Here is a 26,509-nt window from a genome sequence, read left to right as displayed (position 1 = left end):
CTGAATTACATAAATTCAATCACATCATAATTAAACTAAACACAGATTGGATAAGTATCCAGTTAAAAGGCAGACTATCAGAATAAATAACAAAAGAATAATACTAGAGATACTTTAAAAATGTTATTAAAGAGCATAAAAGAAAACTTGAATTAAGAATGATTTGAATTGTAAAAATGTCATTTCTCTTGAATTAACAGGTTAAATTCAGTGCAATTCCAATAAAAAACCCAAGGACTTTTTTTTTCTTTTGAGAACGTGATATAATTCAAAATTCAATCGAAGGAACAAATCTGCTTGAATAGCTTAAGACAATTTTGAGGGAGGAGGAAGCAAAAAAGGCAAGATTTGCTTAAGACATTTGTATAAACTCCAAGACCATTATAATTAAAATACTTTGACACTGGCCCAGGAAATTCACAAAATAATAGGACAGAACATAGTTTAAAAGTTAATAGAAAAAAAAAAAGGAGATGCATAAATTTTGACTCTGAGGTAAAATATGATTCTTTTTTCTTTTTGCAGTACTAGGTATTGAACCCAGGGGTGCTTTACCACTGACCAGTAACTATATATCTCCAGTCCTTTTTTAAAATTTTGAGACAGGGTCTTACTAAGTTGCCTAGGCTGGCCTTGAACTTGTGATCCTCCTACTTGAGCCTCCCAAGTCACTGGGATTATAGGTAGGCACCAGGGCTCCCAACAAGAAACGATTCTTTAATAAGACTTTGAAAGTGAAAATGACAAAGATTAACTACATCAAAACTAAAAATTTCAGGTTTTTTTCTACATGTAGAGAATCAAGCAAAATTAAAAAGCAAACAACAAAGAACATCTACATAAAGTTTGGTTTGTTTCTAGAACAGATTAATGTTTAAAACACAAAAGAGATTACTGCAAAATAGAAGGTAAAATACAGGCCATATTAAAAATAGAAAAAAAAAATTTGGTCAAAGGCCAAGGACAGGAAATTCACAAAACAGCACACCTGAAGCAAGGGCACCACATTTTACAACTCTAGGGACAGTGCTCTTGAGGTGCACAGTCCCCCAGGGTATGGTTTACACAGTGACCATGTTCACTGGTTATTATATTGAGATTCCGAGTCTTACTAGTAAACAGGGAAATACAAATTAAAACATCATGATGCTACTTTTTAATACCTTTCTGACTGGTAAAATTAGTTACTAATGTGAATAATTTTTAAGAAAGAGGTAGGCGGCATAATACCATACACAGAACAATGGGTACATGTGTTGGTTTAAATAAATTAACTGCTGGCAAATCAGGTAAAATACAAGGGAGTATCTATGTAAAGAAAAAGAATGGGGCTGAGGTGAAGGCTAATGAAGAAAACAAATGAGGGCCATGATCAGACCCCAAACAATAACATGCCATAAGCTGAGGAGTATGAGTAACTCAATTTTGTGCACTTAAAATAAAAATATAATAAAAATACCTAATAATTTACAACATGTCAACTATAGTAACAAAAGATCAGCAGTTGTATAGAGGAAGCAGGAAGAAGGGATTAAAAATAGGCAAGAAACTTTTGGGTGTGATTGCTATGTTCATCACCTTGACTATGGCAATCTAAAAACTTAGGCAATCATACACTTAAAACATATATAATTTACAGGACAGAAATGATACCTCAAAAAACTCTTAAGCCAGGTACAGTGGCATACACATGGCCAGTAATCCCAGTAATCTGGCAGGCCGAGGCAGGAGGATTGCAAGTACATGCCAGCTTTAGCAACTTAGTGATATCCTGTCTCAAAATAAAAAATAAAAAAGGCTGGGATATAGCTCAATGGTAAAGTGCCCCAGGGTTCAATTTTTAATATAGAAAACCAAACCAAACCAAACCAAACCAAACCAAAAAACCTGTTAAAATCATATTTTAAAAAATCCGACATCAATTTGAATATATTCCATTTAATGAAAATTATAGCATCTATAAAATGTACTTCTAGATCTAATTAAACATTCCTAATTCAGCATGTAGTTTTTTAAAACATGTATTACCTGTGTTTGTCCCCTTTGAAATAATGCTGATCCATGAAGAGTTTTAAACATATCTACCTCACAACTTATATTCCTAAGTGAAGTCAAATCTCGTCCATCACACCTATAGTCATAAATAAAATAAGTAGTAAAGCTGTGTTGGAAGTCAGAAAAATCACATAACATTTCTTTATCTCTACCAAGAAGTTCAACTCCAGCTGCATATCATAAAATCCTGTGGATCTTTAAAAAACAATACAAAAACCTGGGCTCCATCCTAAATCCCACTGAATCAAAACGTCTGGGGTTGTGGCCTATGTAACTGTATTGTTAGTACTGTTACTGCACATCTGCAGGTAATTGTGATGTTCAGGCAAGGCTGTGAAGCATGGCTTGATACACAAGGCCCAAGAGAGTCACATATCCACATATTCTTTCTTTGATACAATTTACACAATAACTATTTTCTTTACTTTCCACTTAAAAATCAGTTCCTTCCTTTGAGTAAACAACCACTTTCAAGGTAACTTGCAGAAAAAATACATACTTCTCTTCTATCAAGAGAGTATGTTTACCTTTTGTATTCAGTCAAAATAATATTTCTGAAAACCTCCTTTGCAACAACATTGAAGGATTCTATTATTTCATATGGATCGACGTCTGGAAATGTTTCTGGAGGAAAAAAAAAAAAGAAAGAAATCAAAACAAAGGTTTTCTTTTCTGAAAGGCTGATTTCTCCAAAGTTCACAGAATCAAATCAATTACTAAGGGAGTAAGCCAAGGGGGTTGACTGAGTATTTGGTCCTCAGGCAAACAAAAGGAGATAAATCAAATGTTCTCCAGCAAGTGAGACACACCAAATATTAATCCCTTAAATGTGTTGTGATTGGGAACTTAGTTAGCTTATATCACGTCACCTGATACACCGAGTCAACCATATTGTTAAAAGGTTTAACTGACAATATTAAGAGTAGTCACCCTCACTCTTTTTTTTGCCTTGAGAACTTTTACTTAAATCTTCTAATTAAGAAATAATTTTCTTTATATATTACAAATTCCAAACAACAAGTTTTTCAGTTAACATTACCAAGTGCTTTCATATAGACATTTCACAAGTTGCTTTTTAAAAATGCCTTTAATCTTCATAACAATTTATGAGGTAAATTTATTATTATCCCCTTTTACAGAAGAAAAAGCTAAGGCTTGAGGAAGTAAACTGCCTGAGATAACACAGACATAACTATTATAGCTGTGACCTGAATACAGATCTGTCTGCCTCAATGGTTTATGCTTTTAAATGTTGTTATTTTAGTTCATTAATTTCCTTGTCTCTCCTTCCGTCTCTTTTTTTAAAAAATATTTTTCTAGTTACAGTTGGGCACAATACCTTTATTTTATTTGTTTATTTTTATGTGGTGCTGAGAATCCAACTCAGCGCCTTGCACGTGCTAGGAGAGTGCTCTACCGCTGAGCCACAACCCTAGCCCTCTCTCTTTTTTTGAGATGTTGCCCAGGCTGGATTCAAACTCATGATTCTCTTGCCTCAGCCTTTCAAATTGTTGGGATTATAGGTGTGCACTGCCATTTCTGGCTATACCAAATATTAGGTACTGTTCTCTCAAGTCTTTGATTTACTAAATAAATGTATAACTTTAAAGTAAACTGAACATAAGAAATGGCAACAAAAAAAGAGATAATAAGTATCCTATCTCATCAGGCAAGAATAACTTTTAATATTATACTTCAATATGAATTTTTATGCTTTAACTGGGTTGAACATGGAAACAATAAGTAACAAAATACTTACAATGTTATACTACCAATTCAGAAAATAATGACATATAATACAAAAAAACCCATAAAACTTTTCTTTTTAAATAAGATAACATGAATTATACAGCTTTTCATTCTTAAAAACAAGATGAAATGTAGTGACAAAAGACTAAGCATTTCAGTGATTAATACAGATAATGGCATTAATATCATAGCTAATAGCAAAGTTTTAAAATAAGATAAACACTCTTGTGAGAGAATGTCAGTGAAAAAATTAACAAGAACTCTCACACTTCCTTTGTATTCAGTTTATGAGATTGACTATGTGCCAGGTACAAATGTAAATGATTTACTCATTTAATCTTCATAGACCAGGTATTACTGGTACTGCAGTTTCACAGATCAATCAAACAGGAATTTTAAAAGCTATATTTTACGGTTTCAAATGACAGGACGCAATGCTATCCATTTTAGAGGAAAAATGTGAGACAGAAAAGATACAAACATTTCACATTCAATATTTACTAGGTGTTTACTCTGTATTAATTGTTGCGCTAGCTATATTTATAGAAATTAGTTTAACCCTGTGATGTTTCATTATCACTAACTTACTTAAGATAAAACCAAGGAGCAATGGGAATAACTGACTTTTTCTGAGAAATTTTTACCAATGACTGAAAAAAAAAACCACCCGAACTATTATTTCCTTCAATTTTTTTACAATTGAAAAAACAGAATTCACCCTTTAGTTGTTCCTCTGTATCTAATCTTATCTTGTTAACAGCTTCATCTCTGGAAATCTAAAAGAAAGTTAAGGTTCAGTTATTATATAAAACATGATAACATTTAACATTTCTATTTTTATATTGTAAGGGTATTCATATTTTTCTAATGACAATATTCTTTAAGAGATTAGAACTTGTCATTGATTTTTAAGAAATACTATTTGTTTTTCATTCAAATGTATTTGCAGACTTCCCTAAAAGTTATATTAATTAATAATAGAAGAATGGAGAAGCAGACAGGTAAGCTTTTACCAAGACTTTTGGCTCGAGATTTTTAATAAAAATAGGACAATTCATAAACAAAACTACATGAGTTATGACAAAAAAAATAATACTGGAACAATTATACAAGACAAACTTCAGGTATACCTACTTTATCATGTTCATAATTTGTAAAAACTGCATAGAGTTTCTCCATGGCAAGTCTTTTTAAAATAGAAAAGAAATGTTAGCATAATAATATTTGAAACAAGAGTCAATTTCTATTATTAGTGAAACAAATACTTAGTAAACTATAAATTATTTATAAACATTTCATAAAGAATTTTAAAAAATATGGACATACTATTGTTTATCACTGCTAATCTATCTACTACTTATGATATGGGAACCCAAATATCTTTACCTTTCAAGGCAAATCACTTATACGTGTACTATGCCCCCCCCACCTGCTTTATCTTTAATTTTTAAATTAATTCCACCTGAGACTTATTCATGTGTGCCAGGCAAATGTTCTAAATACTAGGCAAATAGTGGTAGTTTATACTTGATTTCTTTTTGAGAAATTCAACAATTTCCTAGATATTCAAATATCTATGCTTATTCTCTTTTTCCTGTCTGGGCACAGAGAGATACAGGAATTTTGTATATCTTGATCAAGAAGTGTCTCTCCCACATTTAAGATTTCTCCTGGAAGAGTATGGGTTTTTCCTGTTTTAGACATTGGACAGGAATTTAGAGGATCAATATTTAAATCAGAAAAGTGTTATTTCTGAAGTAATGTATGCAAACTTTTTCCTTAAAGGAGATTACATCTGGTGACAATCTGATATTTTGTGGTACAGATGTTCTTACTTATGAACATATTTCACAATCTCTTGTGAAGGGGTAAATATCTTCTGAGGTGTCCTCTTGGTAACACCAATTTCTTTCACCAATTGCTGGATGCCCTGAATTATTTGTTGAGTGTGCTTCACTCCCACTTTGATAGCATGGCAAAAGTCTTGCTGTAAAATGTTCTCTGCAGAGGCTTCCAACATGACTAAGAAAAACAAAAACAAAAGATGATAATTGTCATTGAAATGATCAATACAGCATTTCAAGTACCATGATGTGACAAATAATACAGATCAATTTCATTCTGTGGTGATATATATACTTTTAAAAATTTCTTTCCTTAGAGTCAACCTACTTCCAAAATATATACAATAGATGAATAAAGAAGTCTTGACATTTAAGTTTATATTCTCCTAAAATTTAATGAGGAATTTCCTATCCAAACCAAAACAGAAGCTGGGCATGGTGGTACACACCTGTAATCCCATTGACTCAGGAGGCTGAGGAAGGAGCTTTACAAGTTCAAAGCCAGCCTCCACAAGTTATCAAGGCCCTGAGCAATTTAGTAAGACCCTATCTCAAAATAAAAATTAAAAAGAGCTGGGAATGTGGCTCAGTGTTTAATCCTCATTACTAAAGGGGATTCAATCCCCATTACTGGGGGGGGGGTGGAAGAAAATAAAAAACTTAGTAACTTTAGTATTAGCTTTGTTAACAAAACTCAATCTTTCAAAGTATACAATAGCATTTACTTTTAATGTACATTTTTAAGTTAAATTTAAAAACATACAACATACTAGGTAACCAATAAATGTTTACTGTTTAACAATTATTTGAAGTGACCTCCTACTTAATTCTGACTCCTCACATTGTCTAATTCTTCCACAGGTGGGAAAATCAATGCAACTCTAAAATTGGGCTTCCATCATGTTATGATATATTTAAATTTGCCATTCAGCCTGGCTTTGCATTCTGAAAAGCTAAACAACCTCCTACCTAATAGTGTTATCAATTCTGGTGGCTTTCAACTTGTATAAAGTCAAAGATCATGAAAATGCATAGACATATCTCATATATTTAACCACATCATGCTATCATTAAGATTTATTATCCAAATCATTGCTTTTAAGATATTAAAAAAAAATCTTTATGTACTTTCTTTTTATGGGGGGGGCGGGGAGAGTTACCCAGGATTGAAGTCAGGGGCACTCAACCACTGAGCCACATCCCAGTGGTTTTTATATTTTATTTAGAGACAGGGTCTCCTGAGTTGCTTAGGGCCTTGCTAAGCTGCTGAGGCTGGCTTTGAACTAGAGATCCTCCTGCCTGAGCCTCCTAAGCTGCTGGGATTACAAGTGTGCACCATAGCACCTGGCAAAATCTTTATGTACTTTCTATGTAGGAATTTCATCAGTTAATTCAAGTAGAACCCGTGAAAAGATCAAACATTTGTGTTATCAGAGTCATGGAAATAGGAAAGAGGTAATAAGGCCTTTCAAAAAAGCACTGGAAAAAAAAATGGCTGAAAACTCCCCAACTCTGGCATTCATAAACCTAGAGATTTAAGAAGCTGAATAATGGGGCTGGGGATGTGGCTCAAGTGGTAGTGCGCTCGCCTGGCATGCATGCGGCCCGGGTTCGATCCTCAGCACCATATACAAACAAAGACGTTGTGTCCGCCGAAAGCTAAAAAATAAATATTAAAATTCTCTCTCTCTCTCTTAAAATAAAAAAAAGAAGCCGAATAAACTCTGACCAAGGCAAACCCAAGAAAGGTAGACAATGACATCACAAACTTCTATATGTGAAAACAATTCAACTAGTAGATCATCATCAGAAACCATGGAGGCCAGAAGGAAGTAGTTCATATTTTACAGGTGCTGAAAGAAAAGAATTGGCAACCCAGAACCATATACCCAGTGAAAATATTTAGGAGTTGAGTTTTGGGAAGAGGGGAAATTAAGATTCTCCAAAAAAATGAGAACCAAGAAAATTTGGTGCCAGCAGACCTACCCTAAGAAAATAGTAATAAAAGGAAATTCTCTAAACAGAAAGGGAACAAAACAAGTCACAGACTGTTGGGAAGAAAAAAAACATGTCAGGGGCTGGGATTGTGGCTTATTGGTAGAGAGCTCGCCTAGCAGGGCGGGGTGGGGGGCCAGGTTTGATCCTCAGCACCACATAAAAATGAAAGTATTATGTTGTGTCCATCTACACCTAAAAAATAAATATTAAAAAGAAAAAAGAACATGGCAAACAAAAATAAGGATAAATAGGCTTTCTTGAGTTTTCTAAATCATGTTTGTTGGTTTAAGCAAAAGCAAAAAAAGTAACACTGACTGATGTAGTGTTGTGAATGTAGAGGAAAATTAAAACAATTGTATTATAAGTCAGGAAGGGCCAAACAGGGAAAGATTTAAATTCTTCACTCCAGGCATGAAAAAGCTTCCTCTGATGTTGTGATAGTGAGATGGTTACATCTTTTTCTCATCAGTACTTCTAAAACATCCTCTCACTTTCATAGAATTTAATTGGAGATAGAAAAAATATAATGCATTCAATATATTTAAGTTATATCTCAACAAATTTATTTAAAAATAAAATTTGCAAAGGAAAACACTCTTCAAATAAATTTTGTTTTCACTAATTAAGCCTTAAAGCAGTTCCTTTTTGACTTCCTTGTACTATCTTTTTGTTTTTCCATTTTTTATTGGTGCATTTATACTTGTATATATTAATGGGATTTGTGGTTACATATTTGTACATGCACACAAAATAACAATACATTTTGGCCAATATTCCTCCCCAGCACTTCCTCCTCTCTCCCTTCCTCCCACCCCCGGTCCCTTTCCTTTAACTGATCTCTTTGATTTATAGGAGATCCACTCCCACCTTTGTTTTCTTTTCCTCTCTAGCTTCTGCTTGAGCGAAAACATACAACCCTTAACCTTATTTTGCTTAAGATGATTGTCTCTGGTTCCACAGTTTTCCTGCAAATACCAAAATTTCATTTTTCTTTATGGCTGAATAAAACTCTATTGTGTATGTATGCCATATTTTCTTTTCCCATTCATCTGTTGATGGATACCTAGGCTGGTTCCATAATTTGGCTATTGTGAACTGTGCTGCTATGAACATTGGGTATGCATGTATCACTGCCGTAAGATTACTTTAATTCTTCATGATAAATACTGGGAAGTAGTATAACTGGGTCATAATATGGTGGGGTTGTTTAATGCCTAGTCTTCTAAGGAACTTCCACACTGGTTGCCATAGAGATTGTATTAATTTAGAGTTCCACCAACAGTGTAAAGTGTTCTTTTTTTCTCCAGATCCTGTCTAGCATTTGTAACTGTATACTTGATGACTGTTATTCTGACTGGTAAGAGATGAAATTTCAGCATAGTTTTGGTTTGTATTTCCCTAACTGCTAATGCTACTGAACATTTTTTCATGTATTTGTTGGCCATTTTGAGAAGGTTCTGTTTAATACATTCACCCATTTATTAATTGGGTTATCTGACTTTTTGGTATAGTTTTTTGAGGTGTTTAGATTATATAATCTAGATATTAATCCTCTGTTGAAAGAATACCTAGCAAATATTTTATTCTCCTATTCTGTGGGTTCTATCTTCACAATCCTAATTGTTTCCTTTGCTGTACCGAAGCTTTTTAATTTGATGCCATCCCATTTATTAGCTCTTGGCATTATTTCCTGAGCTTTAGGTGTCCAAAGCAATTCCTTTTAAAAAATGCTTTAAAGGACAATTTCTGATAGTTCTGGATCCACAGACCTGTGCTGTTCAACATGGTAACTACTAGTCACATATGGCTATTTGCACTTAATTAAAATTATACAAAATAAAAAATTTGTTTGCCCAGTCACTCTAGCCACCTTGCAACTACTCATTAGCTATCTGCTCAGATAGGAATTATTTCCTTCATTGCAGACTATTCTACTGAACATTGCCACATATACAAAAAATTTAAATTAAAAACTTTGTTAAAATGATTATTTTAAGCCATTAACTATTTTTAGTAACTGAAGATGGAGGAATTGTAGGATTAACTAAAGTTTTGAATTTGAGACACAAAATCTAAAAACATGGTGTTGCTATACTTTTCCCTGAGTTATATCCTATCACACACAGAATGATAAAGTAATATCAAATGTACCAGTTTAAAAAACAAGCACCCAAAAGGTATTGTGCAGAATACTGGTTAAAGATCTGGACTACTACATATTTTAGTACTGAAATGGTAGCAATTATTATTATTTGTATCCCAGAAGTTTCATGATGGTGGTATTAATCATAATGCATGAAAAAGGGGTCAAAATACATATCTGGTATACTTTACAAAAGCAGAAAGATGGCTGAATATCTTTATGGAAATAGTGTGTGAAAGTCAAAAATATAGGTTGGTAATTCTTGAAGCTAGTTACAGGTTGGTTCTAAATTACCCTCAGCCTCTCCTAATTATTTAAAACTACCCTCTGAGGTTCACTTAGCATCTAGAGTCTCATTCTTCCATCTAGGGAGCAAAAGGTGACAACAGCCAGCTCAAAGGCTGCTTATGGTGTTTCCACAGCACACCATAGATGCCACAAAGATCCTTTGTTCATTCTTCCAAGGTTTACTTAAAATTAGAGTGGATCCCAACTCTAATGTAGATTGGGATTATAATAACAATTAGAAGCAGGGTTTTTTTTTTTTTTTAAATCTTAATGACAATTGCAGGTATTAACTTTATGCTTACTAGAAACAAAGATTTCTACTTGTCATTTTGCAAACCTTGACTTCTGTCTTCATACTACCCTGTGAAGTAACTGGATCAATTTACTAACTGAAAGTAAATGAAAAACGCAACTTTAAAGAAAAAATTCAGATGCAGATCAAGCGAACTTTAAACAGTTAACAAGTACTTTCATGGAGGCTCTTTTCAAGATGCCCATTTATAATGTAGGGATTATCTGTTACTCATGGCTTTCCTAAAATTTGGAATATGCTCTTTACATTGTTATAGTTCCTGGTGGTATAAATCCCACTCTCTGGAATTAAAATTCAAAAAACATGTCCTTGCCTTTTCTACAATCAATGATGTGCCACAGTTATGCCCAATGAGATGTAAAAGAAACTGCTGGGTGGGGATGTCTGGGAAAGCACCTTATAAGGCAGGGTGACTCAATCAGGGGTCACATGGCTTTCTGCTATTCCTCTCTTTGTTTTTCCTCCTGCCTATAGTCAGATAAGTTGGCAAGAGCTCTGGCAATAAGATTGTTAAGTATGAAGATGAGGCCACACCTTGAAGGTAGCAGAGCAGAAAGTCAGAAGGAGACTGGATTTCTTAAGACAACATGGAGCCACCATCACTGTCACGGACTCACCACCTCTAACTTTCTTTTACCTGAGAGAAAAATAAATTTCCATCTTGTTTAAGCCTTGTTATTTGGTTTAACAACACAAACTAATAATGTGGATAGCATACAATTCCTATGTGTTTTGTCCATCATACGGTGCCTAGTTCTACTTCATTACTGACCAACATAATAGTAGCTGGAAATGAGGTGCTTCATGTGTTTATACAAAAAAAGTACTAAAAATTTAGTAGTTTATGTTTCATTAAAATGTTTCCACATCAGAGGCCGGGCGCAGTGGTGCATGCCTGTAATCCCAGCAGCTTGGAAGGCTGAGACAGGAGGATCTTGAGTTCAAAGCCAGTTTTAGCAACTGCGAGGTGCTAAGCAACTCAGTGAGACCCTGTCTCTAAATAAAATACAAAATAGGGCTGGGGATGTGGCTCAGTGGCTGAGTGCCCCTGAGTTTAATCCGCAGTACCCCCAAAAATAAAATAAAATAAAAAAGTTGCCACATCAGAAGATGCAATATCAAAAAGTCCAGGACATCAAAAGTTCCATAGCAGAATAAATGGATAAGGCTTCTAATATGTTCAAAGTCAAATGATTATAGTTGTAAAGGAAGGTTTCAAACCTAAGTCATTCTAACTGCTAAAGTCTATTCTCCTTCCATAGACTAGAACAAGGCCAAAATTTTCATTCATGCAATTAATGACATTTTTATTACAGGTGAAATAATAAGTGAAAGTGAATCATTGTTAGTATATTTCTTCTACTTTATTACTTGTTTTCCATTTACTAGATGTCCTTAGAGGACATCAAGGAAGCTTTACGATGACTAAATTGTTTAAATAAAAATATTTAAACCAATAAACAATAATTTGTTACCAGATTTAAAACTTTATTTTTAGATTAAGCTATTAGTTTAAAAATAACTTAGTCTAAAAATAATTACTGAAATTATCTGGCTAAAGATTTTTGTATATTTTAACTGCATAACATTCTGCATAACATTCTGTAATTTTAAGTATTATGTGATAAGAAGTAAAGGCTCTGCTAAAATATGACAGACATAAAACAAAAATTTTCACTGCTACTGAAAATACACATACAAGAGAGTTTAAAAACATTTCTTAAAAATCAAGAACTTATGAGTAAAATCCAGAACAAATGTGGTACTTAAACTACTTACCAATCTGACTTTTAGGTGCTCCAGCAACCACTAAATTTAAAGTACTTGAAGACATTTCTTTTCTTGTTGGATTAACAATACATTCCCCATCAATCATTCCTATTCGTACTGCCCCTAAAATATATTAAAATATTGGTAATTGTTTCAAGGCATTATTCCAGTGACAGCTTCAATCCCCTACCTTTGTGACCACAGAACAAAATTCCTCTTTTTCTCATGGTACTAAAATCCTACAGAACATCCTACCCTACTCCACCTTCTAGATCCAGTGAGTTGTTCAAGTATATCATTTCTTCTACACATTTTCAGTTATGCTGAATGCTCTTCTGGTCTACAATGTACTCTCTCCAAAAGAGATGTTTACATCTGATCCTACTGAGGTTCAACCTCCATACTGGCTACTTTAAGAAGCCCTCCTTGATAAATCAAAACCACAAAACTAAACCTGACCTTCCCTATCATTTTCTAAGCACCTCAGCTATATCTTTAACACAATAATGCAAATAATTATGTCTCTTTCTCTCTTAAGCTAACAGCAAAAACAGTTTCTTTTGTCTTTGTGTTGCTAGTCTGTCTTTGTTTCTTCAGTACTTAGCTCACTAGCTTATATTTAGGATTCTTGATAATCATTTATTTGATGAATAATTTTTATATTGTATGATTACAACTTATAAGAGCTATCCATTACAAACATTTGTTTGTTTTTCTCCTGAAAGACTGTGTGCTCTGATAATTTTCAAATGCAAATAAAGAAAAAGTTCTTTTATAGAAAGAGGCAACTAAAAAGTGAATATATCTAGGAACATTAAATCTAAATGGAGCGCCTTCACACATTGCTATTAAAAACAGGCAAGGATCAGAATGTCTCAAAGACCTGCAAGGACTCTTGGATTATCTACCCTATAAGAATTAATAAATCAGAGTCAATAAATCTATGGCTTTGCTAAAACATGCTTACCATTATTAGAACAACATAAATACAGGTTTTTATTTTCATAGCCTAACTTACCAACAGGTCCATTCCAAGGAATATCTGATAATGAGAGGGCTACAGAAGCTTAAAAGAAAAAAAAAAAGGAAACAATAAGAGCTGAAATTAAAATATTTCATTATTTTTCAAAAATCAACAATGATCCTTTTAATCTCTATTTTTATACTTACCACCATTAATTGCTAGGACATCAGGTTCATTAATACCATCTACTGCTAACAGATTACAAAGGACCTGGTAGAAGGGGAAAAAAATTTGAAGTACTTAACAACAAATGTTATTTGATTTGAGAGGACTATCTTAGCCTAAAAATATAGGAATACTACATGTTAAAAGCATGGTTAATTTTGGTTATAATTTAACTAAATCCTCAACATTGGGTAAATTAGTTAAATTAAACTTTGAAAGTTTTCTCAACTTTAAGAAAGAAAAATAATGGCATCTTCCCAAAGGGTTTCTATGAGAATTGAAGAAATACTGTATGTAAAGTATTTACCACAATACTTTGTCAAATTGCAAGTATTCAACAAATCTTAGCTACATATTTCTACTATCTGTTTATAAGTAAAGATGAAACAAACCAATGAACTGCTTAATACTGCAGTGATATGCTTATGTCAAATTCTTTTTTTTTTTTTGTCTATGTGATATTCTTAAGGAAGTAATTTCCCTATTAGTTCCTAGCACTGAAAAAAAAGAAAAGAATCTCCCTGAAGCTGTGACATCCTTGCAAAGATAGAATTACACATTTAGTTCATGTAAGTAAAATGATTACTTAATTAAGCACTCTTAATTAAAGTATATGTATCATTATGAGCTAATAATCAGAAAATATTAAAATTGAATGAGGTAGAATTTCAGAGAATCCAGTAATAGATAATTTCTTTCTGCCTCAGGGCTTTTGAGCTTCCCATTTCCACTGCCTTGAGTGCTTTCCAACATTCCTGGTTAGCTGACTCCTCAGAATTCAGGTGTCAGCTCCAACTGATGATACCAAGTAAATATTAGCTTTTCAAAAGTATTTTTTTTTTTAACATGACTTAAAGTAAAATGCAAGAGCACTACCAAAATTTTTTATAATATTTAGCCAAAGAAGAATTACAGAGATTAAATAAGTTTTGATTGACCTGGAAACAAATAACATAAAACAGAACTTACTTGTGTATCATAAAAGTAGCCAGCGGGAAAGAGAGGTCTAATTGAACGATCTCCAAAAAGAAAGAAAAAAGACATTAAATAGTACTGACAGAGTTGCTTTAGAGTCCAAAACTTTTGAAGTAATATTGCAAGTTGTTCAATATGTCAAAACAAAACCAAACCCCTTGGATTGATTTGCTAACAGGAAAGTTGATAAATATCAATCCTTCAATTAATATAGACCATGACCTAACACTAAGCAGAGGAAAGACAATTAGGACTAAGAGCAGACCAAAAGAAAACGGCCCCTTGGTAGATTGTGCCTGTTCATCAACTACCAATTTCTGGGTATGGGAGCTATAAACTATATTTATACATATGACTGTCAAAGACTCAGAAGATTATGCACATATATCAGTAGTTGATACATATTATGTTTAGGAATAACTATGCTCAACATAAAAAAATGAAAAATACTAGGGACAGATTCAACACAGCTTAGAGGCATGAGCTATGGAATTTATATGCTTAATAGATATTTATTAATTTAGTCAACAAATATTTATTGAATGCCTATCCTTTTTTGTTTTTTGGTATCAGGGATTGAAACCATGAGCACTTAACTACTCAGCCACATCCCCATCCCTGCGTTTTTGTGAATCAGGTTCTCCATAAAATTGCTTAGAGTCTTGCTAAGTTGCTGAGGCTGGCTTTGAACCTGTGATACTCCTGCTGCCTCAGCTTCCTGAATGGCTGGGATTACAGGTGTGTGCCGCTGCACCTAGCTGAATACCTGTTCTGTGCCAGGCAGTGTACAAGTTAAAGAAGATTTGGTAGGTAAAGAGACATTTTTTTTTCTCTCAAGAAGCCTACATTCAAGTGAGAGAACAGAGATAGTAGATAATCTTTAGTGGCATTCATTCAATGAAGGAAAATTAAAGAAACACTGGCATATCTGAGAGCATTAATGCCTCTATCTTAATATCTTACCTATTATTCGACTTGTAAGAATTTCTCTATCAGAAGAACCAATCTCTCTTCTAAGATAGTTTGTGGGAATTCTACCTGCTGCAGCAGCCTTCTGTCTGTAGTCAACCTGCAACAACAATGAAAAAATAAGGTTTGTATGATTCTTTTTTTTTTTAATTAAAAACATGTCACAAAATCTAAATAAATAAGTGCTAATTTTCTTGAGTTTGCTAACAACATACTCTACACTATGAGTAAAGGCTGTTTAATTTACTTTTAAAGTTTTGTATAGTTTAGGGAAAGGAGAGTTTATAGAAATATATCAGCCAGAGTTGGGCAGGGTGGTGCATTCCTATAATCCCAGTGACTCAGGAGGTGGAGGCAGGAGGATCACAGGTTTGAGGCTAGCCTCAGCAACTTAGTGAGGCCCTAAGCAACCTAGTGAGACTCTGCCTCAAAAATAAATAAATAAATAAATAAATAAAAGTTTAAAAGGGCTGGGAATACAGTTCAGTGTAAAGTGTCCCTGGGTTTAATCCCCAGTACCTCTCCCCCAAAGAAAGAAATATTTCAGCCAATTAATTAAAAAAGTCTTCTACTTAGCAGTCATATGACTACCTAGCTTCACTTCTTTCCACAGTGGCTTATTGTGGTCAAGTCAAACACTGACTTTTTTTTAATCAATTGTTAAGTGTAACTGCATTCCTGTTCATATTAGAAAGAAGCCATAACATCCTAAGACTCTCTTCATTTACCATATACTTGTAGACTCATACTAAAGGGAACCCATGAAGGCAATGAATTCACTATTTATTTGTTGTCAGAGCACTCATGCACTTCATTCACTTATCGCATCAACTCATATAACTGGACATTCTAAAGAATGTTTACTACTAGCATGAAAAGTGGTTATAAAATAATCCATTCAAACTCTCTTAATGATTCAGTATTAAACAACTAAGGACGATCTTTTCCTGTACAAAGTTTATATTTTGTACTCATAAGAAAATGGAAAAATATTACAAATTCTACATTATGCTATAACTACAGTTCAGATAAATTAGCAAATTACTTACCACCAAAGGCATGAACTGAGAAGGTGAAGGTTTTGTTTTACTGACAGCTGTGACCATCACTGCAGTGTCACCTGACTTAAAACATAAACAGTAATAAATACCTTCGAAATCAGATATTAACATCTAAGTAGCAACTGAAAACTCACTCCAAAAACAAGCAAAGAGATGTCTTATTCCAAGTGATAATTATTCACAAATAGTCCACTCTTGGTTCCCCCCACCCCCTGCTTTTTTTGTACTGGGGACTGAACTCAGGGGGCTTCCCTTTTTTATATTTTATATAGAGACAGGGCCTCACTAAGTTGTTGAGGCTGGCTTTGAACTTGTGATCCTCCTGCCTCAGCTTCCTGAGTTGCTGGGATTACAGGTGTGTACACCTGGCCTGGCCTGATTCCTTCTATATGAGCATAATCAGCATTAGAATAGTCATTAAATTTTTGAAAAGGACAAAGAGGGATCACTGATAGCTTAGTCACACCAAATAAATTAAATCATATTTTCTATTTCTAATGAGGAAATTTAGGTTGTATATAATAAAAATTTCAATTTCACTATTCTATTGAGAATAATGAAATTACTTTCTCTAGAAATGTCTAACAGATTCTATTAACAAAAATACAATAAAATCCCAAGTTTGGAAAGGATTTTCAGGGTCATTTAATACATTCAGGTCTGACTCTGGTTTTGTCACTGGGAAAGATCTTAGTGTCTGAATTAATTCCCAATATCACATTTCTAAGTTATATGATGTTATAAAGATTCAGTACCAGTCTCCATAAATATTTTTAGGATGAAGTTCTAAAAACCTGGATTTTTACCTGTACTACAGCAGAGCCATCTGCAAATCTGGCCAGTTTTCCAGAAGATATTTCTATTTTTCTGTGAAAAATAAAAATTCAACACAATGACTAAGTATCATATAAAATAATCCAAGATTCTAATAGAAGAACTAAAGGGTATCAAGCCTCACAAGTTCTCTCCCCTCAGCAAAAAAATAAAAAGAATGAGATTCATGTACAAGGGGAATTTAAGAGCTGCTTATAGATGATAAAAAAGAAGGTACAGGACAAACCTGAATGAGAGATAAAGTATTTTAGGGGCACAGAAACTAAGTGGCTTTCTAAATATTAATTCCCACTTACCATCTCAGTTCAATCTCTTTGCATCCCTTGCCTTGTTGACTACAGTAATCTTTTAGTACACAAACTACATCATTTCCCTATTAAAAATCTTATAGGGGGCTGGGACTGTAGCTTAGTGGTGGAGCGCTTGCCTTGCTGGTGTGAGATGCAGGGTTCATTCCTCAGCACCACATACAAATAAATAAATAAAGATATTGTGTCCATCTACCACTAAAAAAGTAAACAATTAAAAAAAAATCTTATAAAATTTCCCCCAGTGCTTTCAGGGCAAAATATAAACTACTAAATATTACCTATCAAGCCTTTCATGTTTGAAAGAGTGTCAAGATAATTTAATGGTGGAAAAATAGTCTTTTCAAGCAATGGTGCTAGCATAACTGGATATTCATATGCATACACATGCAAAATAATTTGGACTCCTTCATCACACAAAGATAAAAACTAACTCAAGATGGATCCTAGAACTAAAAAAACTAAAACTACAAAATTCTGAAAATAACCACAGCAGTAAATCTTTATAAATTTGAGCTAGACAGTTTTTTTTAAAAGATATGATATCAAAAAGCATAACTGACAAAAAAAAATAAAGTGGACTTCATCAAAATTAAGAACTTGGCATGAGTCAATGGATATTACTGAGAATGTAACAGAAAGTCCACAGAGGAGGAGAATATATTTGCAATTCACGTATCTGATAAGAAACTTACACCTAGAATGTTAAAAATTCTTACAAATGAACAAAAAGACAACTCAGTTTTGCTAGGGGTGGTTGCACATGCCTGTATCCCAGAGACTCCAGAGGCTGAGACAGGAAGATGGCAAATTCAAGTCCAGCCTCAGCAACTTAGCAAGGCCATAAGCAATTTAGCAAGACCCAGTCTCAAAATTAAAAAACATAAAAAATAAAAAGAGCTGGAGATGTGGCTCAGTGGTAAAGTGCTTCTGGGTTCAATTCCTAGTACCCCAAATATAAATAATATAAAATAGCCTTCCCCATATCACCACTCTCTATAAACAATACGTGTGTGTGTGTGTGTGTGTGTGTGTGTGTGTGTGTGTAAAGATAATTCAATTTTAAAAATTGGCAACGGATTTGAAGGGACATCTGTCCAGAGATATACAAATGGCCAATTAATACATGAGAAAAAGTTTAATATCATTATCCACCAGGGAAATGCAAAGCAAAATCACAATGAGATACCACTTTACACCTAGTAGGATGGCTATACTCAAAAAAAACTGGTAATATATGTTGGTATGACTGTGGAGAAACTGAAATTCTCATTCTGCTGGTGGGAATACAAAATGGTGTTCTAGCTTCATGAGATAAACTCATGAAGCTAGAAAAGTATTAAATAAAGAGTTCCTAGTGGCCCAGTAATTCTACTCCTTTGTATATACTTAAGAGAAATGAAAATACATCCGTACAAAAATCTGTACATGAATGTTCATAGCATTCTTCTTATTATTATCATCATCCTTTTGGTACTGGGGATTGAATCCAGGGGTGATTTACTACCAAGTTACATCCCCAGCCCTTTAATTTTTTTTTTTAAATTTTGAGACGGGTTGTCACTGAGTTGCTGAGGCTGGTCTCTAGCTTGGGATCCTCCTGCCTCAGCCTCCCAAATTGTTGGGATTACAGGTGTGCACCATTTCCCCTGGCTGTATAATCTATATTAGGCAAAGAAAACAGGTGGTTGCTTATCATTTTATCTCACAATTTCAGCTAGGATTAAACTGACTTATAGTTTTTTTCTGGTCTATGTACTTGTAGTTGTTTTTGGTAAAAGTCTGTTATTATTTTTGTTCCATGGTTCATTTTACCTGTGATGGTTTAGATATGAGGTGTTCCCCAAAAGCTCATGTGAGACAATACAAAAAGGTTTAGAGATGAAATGACTAGGTTATAAGAAGGTTAACATAAATAGTGCATTAATCCCCTGATTAACTTGTTGGTAATTAGAAGTAATTCATGGTGTGGCTAGGGGAGATAGGTCTCTGGGGGCATATCTTTGGGATATATATTTTGTCCTTGTTGAACAGAGCTCTCTACTTCCTAAAGTGATGCCTGAGCCACTATTTTTGCCACACTCTTTTGCCATGATGTTCTACCTCATGTGTGAGGCGTTGGGTTAAATTCCTCGAGCCCCAAGGAATGGAGCCACATTCTAGGGACTGAAACCTTTTAGTTCTCGGCGGACATAGTGAGCGCCAAAATAAACTTTTCCTCCTCTAAAATTATTCCTGTCAGGTCTTTCAGTCACAGCAGCAAAAAAAGCTAACTAAAGCAAACTCTCAGCCAATTGACTCTTCAATATTATATGCATAAAATATTTCCAAATATATAGAAGACTGATAATATAGGGACGGCCTCTGGGGGTTGGAACTGCCTGGCTATGGAAATGTATGGAAGACTGTCATGCTATTTAAATGCTGAACCACGTAAGCGAATACCTAAATAAACACACTTCTGAAAAAATAAATAATAATAAAAAAGGATGATAAGATGAACAGGGAGATCTTATTGGTGGGGAGAAGAGTAGGAAGGGCAGCTAAAGAAGGAATTGGAGAGAAGAGAGGAGCCACACAGGAAGTAGAACTACAGGGAAAAAGAGGTACTTAAAGAACATTTTTAGAAATATTGCAGGATGATATAGAATGTAACCACCTTCCTAAAAATTCCACCAAGAAATATTCAGTAAAAATACTTGCCTCCACTGAAAAATGAGGGGTGGAGGTACTTTAAGATTTGGCTTTGGACTCTGTAAAAATTTTTAGATTCAGATTTTTACTGTTTGCTACATCCATAGTGAATTATCTATAGTTACTAAAATGCCATTTCACCTTTCTATGATAGTACCTTCCAATTTTTCTGTTGCTATTCTCCTTAGTATTTGAATTACTGATAATTCCTCCTTATCCTTCAAAATTCACAACAATTGCAAGCTTTGGGGTAGGAAAAGTAATGCTTTGTACTCCCTTAGTGCCCTATTCTTATCTTTCCCCACAATGATTTTCCAGTGAATGTGTGTTTATTTCATTTTTTCATCAGACCTTATATCTCCAGTTCCTTGTACACAGCAGTTGTGCAATAAAAGCTTGTGAAATGAAAATTAAACACTTGCCTCAAAGGCACTATGAGCATTAAACATACTATCTGAAAACACCTACCACAATAGTATATAGTCTCCAATGGTGTTAAAAAATATTAAATATAATGTATCTGGAATATAATGGCTACTCAATAAATGTTGCAAATGACAAACTTAAGACAAGGATGAACTGATTTATCTAGCAGGTATCAAACTCACTGAGCTGTATTTTTCAACACATGGCACACATTTACAAAAAACTAGCTTCAAGGGGGCTGGGGATGTGGCTCAGCAGTAGAGTGCTCGCCTAGCACGTGCAAGGCGTTGGGTTTAATCCTCAGCACCACATTAAAAATAAATAAATAAATAAAGATATTTTAAAAAATAACTTCAAAAGAGATCCAGATTAATTAATAAATGAATTAAAGTAGATTACTTATGGGAATTATGGATGTCACTGCTTTTGGTAGATCACAGTAAGTGTCTGTTGAATGAAATGTTGTAGGGTTTATTTTTGGGCAAGAATGTGCAGTCCTTAAAGAATGGAAGAGATATCCTTTCTCTAGTTCCTCTTCCCCCCAGAATCAGAATTAACCAAGGGTAGAAAGAGTCTTAGAGATAATCTAGTTTAGAGGTAAGGAAACTACTGCCTATGGCCTGTTTCTGTAGAGTTCTTCAACTGAAAATTTTTGTATAATGTTTAGAAGTTTTGTAAAGACATATATACACAAAGAGGAATTGAGAAGGTGACAATATGCCCACAAAGCCTAAAATATTTGCTGAAAAGTCTGCATACTCTTGATCAAATCCTGTCTGATCATTTGTCCCATGTTGTGAAGTAATTAGTTTGTTGTTTATTCATTATATTAGGGAAGTGGCTCTGGATTCTAAGCCAGTTTTTTTTGTTGTTGTTGTTGTTTGTTTGGTATGAATTAGGGTTAAAATATTTTTAAAGTGCAATAAAAATTTTTAGATAAGAAAAGTATGCATTAGCAGTTTTGTTCGAAAAACGATCACATCAAAAGTGATTTTTCATGTTCTTGTGGTGTGAACTAATACAATCAATAAAAGTGTAAATTATAGGTTACAGATTAGTAAAAATATAGATTATAGATATAAGATTTTTTTTTTAAAGAGAGAGTGAGAGAGGAGAGAGAGAGAGAGAATTTTTTAATATTTATTTTTTAGTTCTCGGCGGACACAACATCTTTGTTGGTATGTGGTGCTGAGGATTGAACCCAGGCCGCACGCATGCCAGACAAGCGCGCTACCGCCTGAGCCACATTCCCAGCCCAATAGATATAAGATTTTGATAAGTGAGATAAGACAATTTTAAAGCAAGAACTGTCATAGACAGGCCTAAGACTCCATTTTGCTGTCTTCTATAAAACACTATTACAAGAGCTGTTTCTGAGAAACTGAAATAAAATCTGTTTTCTTATTTAAAAAACTGTCTTTCTACACTTTGTACCCTAGAAATTGTACCCTACTCAGGATGCAGCAGTGGTTGTGGTGAACTACATCCTGGGTGTGAATGCCCTTGTAGATTCTCGCCCACTGACTCCTGCCCAATTTCAAGATGCTACTGTCTAGCACCTGCTTGAACCCAGGACTGTGGTCAGATGAACTGAAAAGCTAATGCTATTTTAGCTTCTTGCTTGCTGACTGGAAAATTACAGTCCTGCCTAGAGCCCAAAGGTCCCACTTACCAATGTTTTAATTTCTATGACTGGCTAGCTTACATGACAATAAGCAAGTCACTGAGTTGTGGTTTTTGTGCTCATATTCTCTTTGGATGGACCAGGAAGATGCTGTCCTCCCACAGAGCTTGAGTCTCTGTGGTGGGTAACAGTCCCTGGCCAGGTAAATAAAGCTCTCTTTTGATTTGAAATTCGGAATTAGAGTGTTTTCTGAGGCGTCTCCCCATAACAATGTGAATTCTAGCAAATGGACGGACCCCTGGGAAAATTATGGACTTAATAAGACACACTATTTCACAATCCATCTAGCTTGGTTTACTCTGAGAAAGTTACCTAGCCTTTTTTGTTATCTTAACTATAAAATGAGGGTGATAGCACCTTTACTATAGGTTCAAAAATATCGCGTGCATCATATAATTGGCGTTCAATAACCTGACTTTCCATTTCCTTCCAGGGTCATGCTGGCCACACTTTTAGGCAATCAGTCGGGCTGGATGACGAGTTGCACACATAGTCAACTCGTTATCTCAAGGTGGAATGCCTCCCACTTCAGCACCCAAGGGTCTTTGAAAATTAACAGAATAGATGTCAGATGGAAAGACAGGCTCTGGAGAAAAGAATCCCGAACAGAGGAAGGAAAGATTCAATAAGCAAAGTCACAAAGCAGAGAGGGAAGGAGGAAAGTCCGAGAAGACAGACTCCATACTCGGAAAAGGAAATATGGAATTAGATTTGGGGTAAGACAGGTTAAAGAGACGTCGGACGGATTTGTAACCAGGAAGATTAATGTACCTGGTCTGGCCGGAAAGGATACCTTGGGACAAGAAGGGAGCGCACACCGCCCCTTACCTGTTGCCTAGGTCCACAGCCACAGCTCGGGACCCCACGCTACCCCATAGTGCTCGCATCTGCAAATATGTGAGCGCCGGATTCCGCCTGGGCATGCGGAGGGGACTATCGCCCAGCGGCCGGAGCCGGAGGCAAGAGCAGCAGCGACTGCAGGCCGCCATGACATCCAGCACGAGATCAGCCCGGGCTGTGCCCTGATTGGCTCTCTCCCAGTCCGCGGGGAGGAGCCTGGTGCAGTTTCGTTTCCGCGGTGCTGGAGGTGCTGGGAAGCGGATACCTTGTCTGCTTTCTACGAAGACTAGAGAGGGTCAAACCTATGGGAATGCGATTGCGCTCTTTTCCTCTTTCCATTTACTCACCAATTAAAGGCAGATACATAAAAAATGCGCGCGTGCGCGTGTAGCGATTGTAGTTTGAAAGAAAGTCCTTAAATAATATAAGCCTTTAATAAGTAAATATAGTAATAGTGGAAGTCACTGGATAACACACTGTTATTTGGCTCTGTGAATTAATAACTGCGTGGCCTGCCATGGAAAGAGATCCTTACATCTCCTCCGCCGCGGTTTCTATTTTATAGATTCCACATAGCAAATATGTTTCTGTAAAGGTTTGTGTTAATTGATTTCCAGTAAATTAATTTTATTTCTCGTTGACTCCCATATCATATTTTAAAGTATCTATAGTGTCATTCCTGACTCATCTTCATTTTCGTTGCTAATAATCAGCATTTCATTTTCTTGCCCCTTTTGGTTAATGTTTTCTAAGTCAACTCTTTTATTTTTCTTTGTTATTATAGTATTATAGTTACACATGGTAGTTGGGTTTATTTTTACAAAATCATACATGCATGGACTTGAGTTTACTCCATTCAGTATCCCCTTTACCCATCCCTCTTCTCTCCCCCAATTCGCCTACCTCTGATCTGTTGATCTTGCTTTTGCTGATTAATTAATTTATTTTTATAGGTGCTTTCTCTATATACATAAAGGTATATTTATTTATTTTTACCTTCTCAGAGGTACCTTCTTCTTCCTTCTTTTTATTTATTTATTTATCTATTTATTTATTTTTGTGGTTCTAGGGCCCAACCCAGGGCTCCACCCTTGCTATACCACTGAGGTACATCCCCAGCCTGCTGCAGTATATTTATTTATGTACATAAATGTGATTTTGCTAAATTCATTCAGCATTTCCTCCCCTCTCCCATCCTTCCTCTCTCCCTCTTGATCTTCTACTCCACTGTTGATCTTCTACTCCACTGATCTTCCATGTATCTTTATGATATTTGACACACACACACACACACACACACACACACACACACACACACACACACACACATACACACGCACCTTTTTTCCTTCTTACTTTGTTATAGCTTCCACATATGAAAGAAAACATTTGACCCTTGATTTTCTGAATCTGGCTTATTTCACTTAGCATGATGTTTGTTCTCCAGTCCCTTGCACTTACTGGCAAGTGCCATAATCTCATTCTTCTTTATGGCTGAGTTTGTATCCCTGTAGTATGCTGATTTTAGTTCTTTTGGATAAATACCAAGGGGATAGGATAGCTGGGTCATATGGTGGTTACATATGTATCTGGGCTGTCCGGAAATGATACCTTGTGACAAGATGGGAGCTGCATGCCTGTTGCCTAGGTCCACAGCCACAGCTGGGGCTGTGGCCTAGTGTCTTGTTTTTTTAATCTACCATCTGTTTTCCAGAGTGATCGTACTAATTTGCAGCTCCACCAACAATGTAGAGTGTACCTTCTCTTCCCCCACATCCTCACCTGCATTTATTATTATTTGTATTCTTGATAATTGACATTCTAACTGGAATGAGATGAAATTTTGGTGTAATTTTGATTTGCCTTTTCCTGTTTTCTTGCAGTGTTGAACATTTCTTCATATATTTTTTGGCCATTTGTGTTTCTTTTTTAAAATGTCTGTTTAGTTCTTTTGCCCATTTATTTATTGGGTTATTTGTTTTGTTTTATAGTGTTAAGCTTTTTGAAGTTTTTAAAATATATTCTGGATAGTAATCCCTCCCATTCTGAAGCAGTTTCTCTCTTCATGTTCTTGTTTCCTTTGCTGTGCAGAAGTTTTTTGTTTTGTTTTGTTTTGGTGCCAGGGATTGAATCCAAGGGGCATTCTGCCACTGAGCTACATCCCCAGCCCTATTTTGTATTTTATTTAGAGACAGGGTCTCACTGAGTTGCTTAGCACCTCATTATTGTTGGGCTGACTTTGAACTCAGGATCCTCCTGTCTCAGCCTCCGTAGCCACTGGGATTATAGGCATGCACCATCGTTTCCAGTAGAAGCTTTTTGATGACATCCCACTTATTGATCCTTCATTTTATTTCTTGAGCTTTAGAAGTGTTGCTAAGGAAGTTGGTGCCTGCATCAATATGATGAAGTGTTGACCCTGTGTTTTCTTCTTGCATAGTTTCTGTTCTAATTCCTACTTTGATTTGACTTTTGTGCAGGGTGAGAGATATGGATATCCAGTTTCCCCAGCCCCATTTGTTAAAAAGGGCTCTCTTTTCAGGAGCTCTTTTTACTGATTTTGGATTTCCATGCTTGAAAAGGAATTATCATTAGCTTTGTTTATGGGTACTTAGTGTTAAAATTACTTTTTGCCTCTTTTATCTTTGACTTTACCTTGCGTTGCTACAGTGATTTCAAGAACAATGCATTGAAACCTCTCCTGAAGACAAATCTTTCAGGATATACTTGCAATAATTCAATATGACTTAGGATTTATAGAGTAAAGATACTAAATCACCTTTCAATAATGTGCCTAAGTACTATGTTTTCATTCATGCAATGTTGCCTAATAGATTAAAACAGGTACATAGTCCCAGATGATTCTAAACTTGTCTTTCTCACCAGTTGTGTGTGTCTCTCTCTGAGCCTGTTTCCTTGCCTATAAAAATAGATAATGAAGTGAACCTTGCAGAGTTTTAGTTTTGGTAAGGATTCTCACAGAGGATAGAAGATATTTATTACATTACCTGGCATACAGTCAGCTTCAGCTTTGAGTCAACTTTTTCCCCCCCAGCCCTGGAATTTGAACCCAGTGGCCTTCTACCACTGAGCTGCATTCTTAGATCTTTTTTATATTTTTCATTTTGAGATAGGGTCTCACTGAATTTTCAGACTAGCTTCAAATTTGTGAATATCCTGCCTCAGCTTCCTTCTTAATAGCTGGAATTGCAGGCATGTGCCACCATGTCCAGCTCAATCAGTCTTTTCTTAATTTTCCTTCTAATTTTCTTTCCTTTTTTGGGGGTGGGGGTGGCATGTACCAGGGATTGAACTCAGGGGAACTAGGCCACTGAGCCACATCCCCAGCCCTATTTTCTATTTTATTTA

At 35.1% G+C, this 26,509-nt stretch overlaps 1 protein-coding gene across 2 annotated transcripts in view; it reads right to left on the bottom strand.

The window, feature by feature from the left end:
• The window catches only part of Pnpt1 (polyribonucleotide nucleotidyltransferase 1), a 43,823-nt gene extending 20,499 nt beyond the window's left edge, over positions 1 to 23,324 (bottom strand). The window contains exons 1-13 of one of the 2 annotated variants that reach the window (XM_005322027.3): positions 23,129 to 23,324; positions 17,161 to 17,221; positions 16,343 to 16,417; positions 15,288 to 15,393; positions 14,319 to 14,368; positions 13,331 to 13,394; positions 13,179 to 13,226; positions 12,170 to 12,283; positions 5,640 to 5,826; positions 4,939 to 4,990; positions 4,523 to 4,580; positions 2,583 to 2,679; positions 2,029 to 2,131 (exon numbers count right to left, since the gene is read on the bottom strand). In XM_005322027.3, coding sequence (XP_005322084.2) covers positions 2,029 to 2,131; positions 2,583 to 2,679; positions 4,523 to 4,580; positions 4,939 to 4,990; positions 5,640 to 5,826; positions 12,170 to 12,283; positions 13,179 to 13,226; positions 13,331 to 13,394; positions 14,319 to 14,368; positions 15,288 to 15,393; positions 16,343 to 16,417; positions 17,161 to 17,221; positions 23,129 to 23,289 — 1,176 coding nt within the window. In that variant the 5' untranslated portion in view covers positions 23,290 to 23,324. The remainder of the gene's footprint in view (positions 1 to 2,028; positions 2,132 to 2,582; positions 2,680 to 4,522; positions 4,581 to 4,938; positions 4,991 to 5,639; positions 5,827 to 12,169; positions 12,284 to 13,178; positions 13,227 to 13,330; positions 13,395 to 14,318; positions 14,369 to 15,287; positions 15,394 to 16,342; positions 16,418 to 17,160; positions 17,222 to 23,128) is intronic. The other variant, XM_078029158.1, reaches the window with a different exon arrangement.
• Positions 23,325 to 26,509: the final 3,185 nt, after the last annotated feature.

Source organism: Ictidomys tridecemlineatus, chromosome 12, assembly GCF_052094955.1.
Source record: "Ictidomys tridecemlineatus isolate mIctTri1 chromosome 12, mIctTri1.hap1, whole genome shotgun sequence".
In the NCBI taxonomy this organism is placed as follows: Eukaryota; Metazoa; Chordata; class Mammalia; order Rodentia; family Sciuridae; genus Ictidomys; species Ictidomys tridecemlineatus.
The sequence above is the reverse complement of the archived record's forward strand: the minus strand, read 5'-3'. Positions and strand labels throughout refer to the sequence as shown.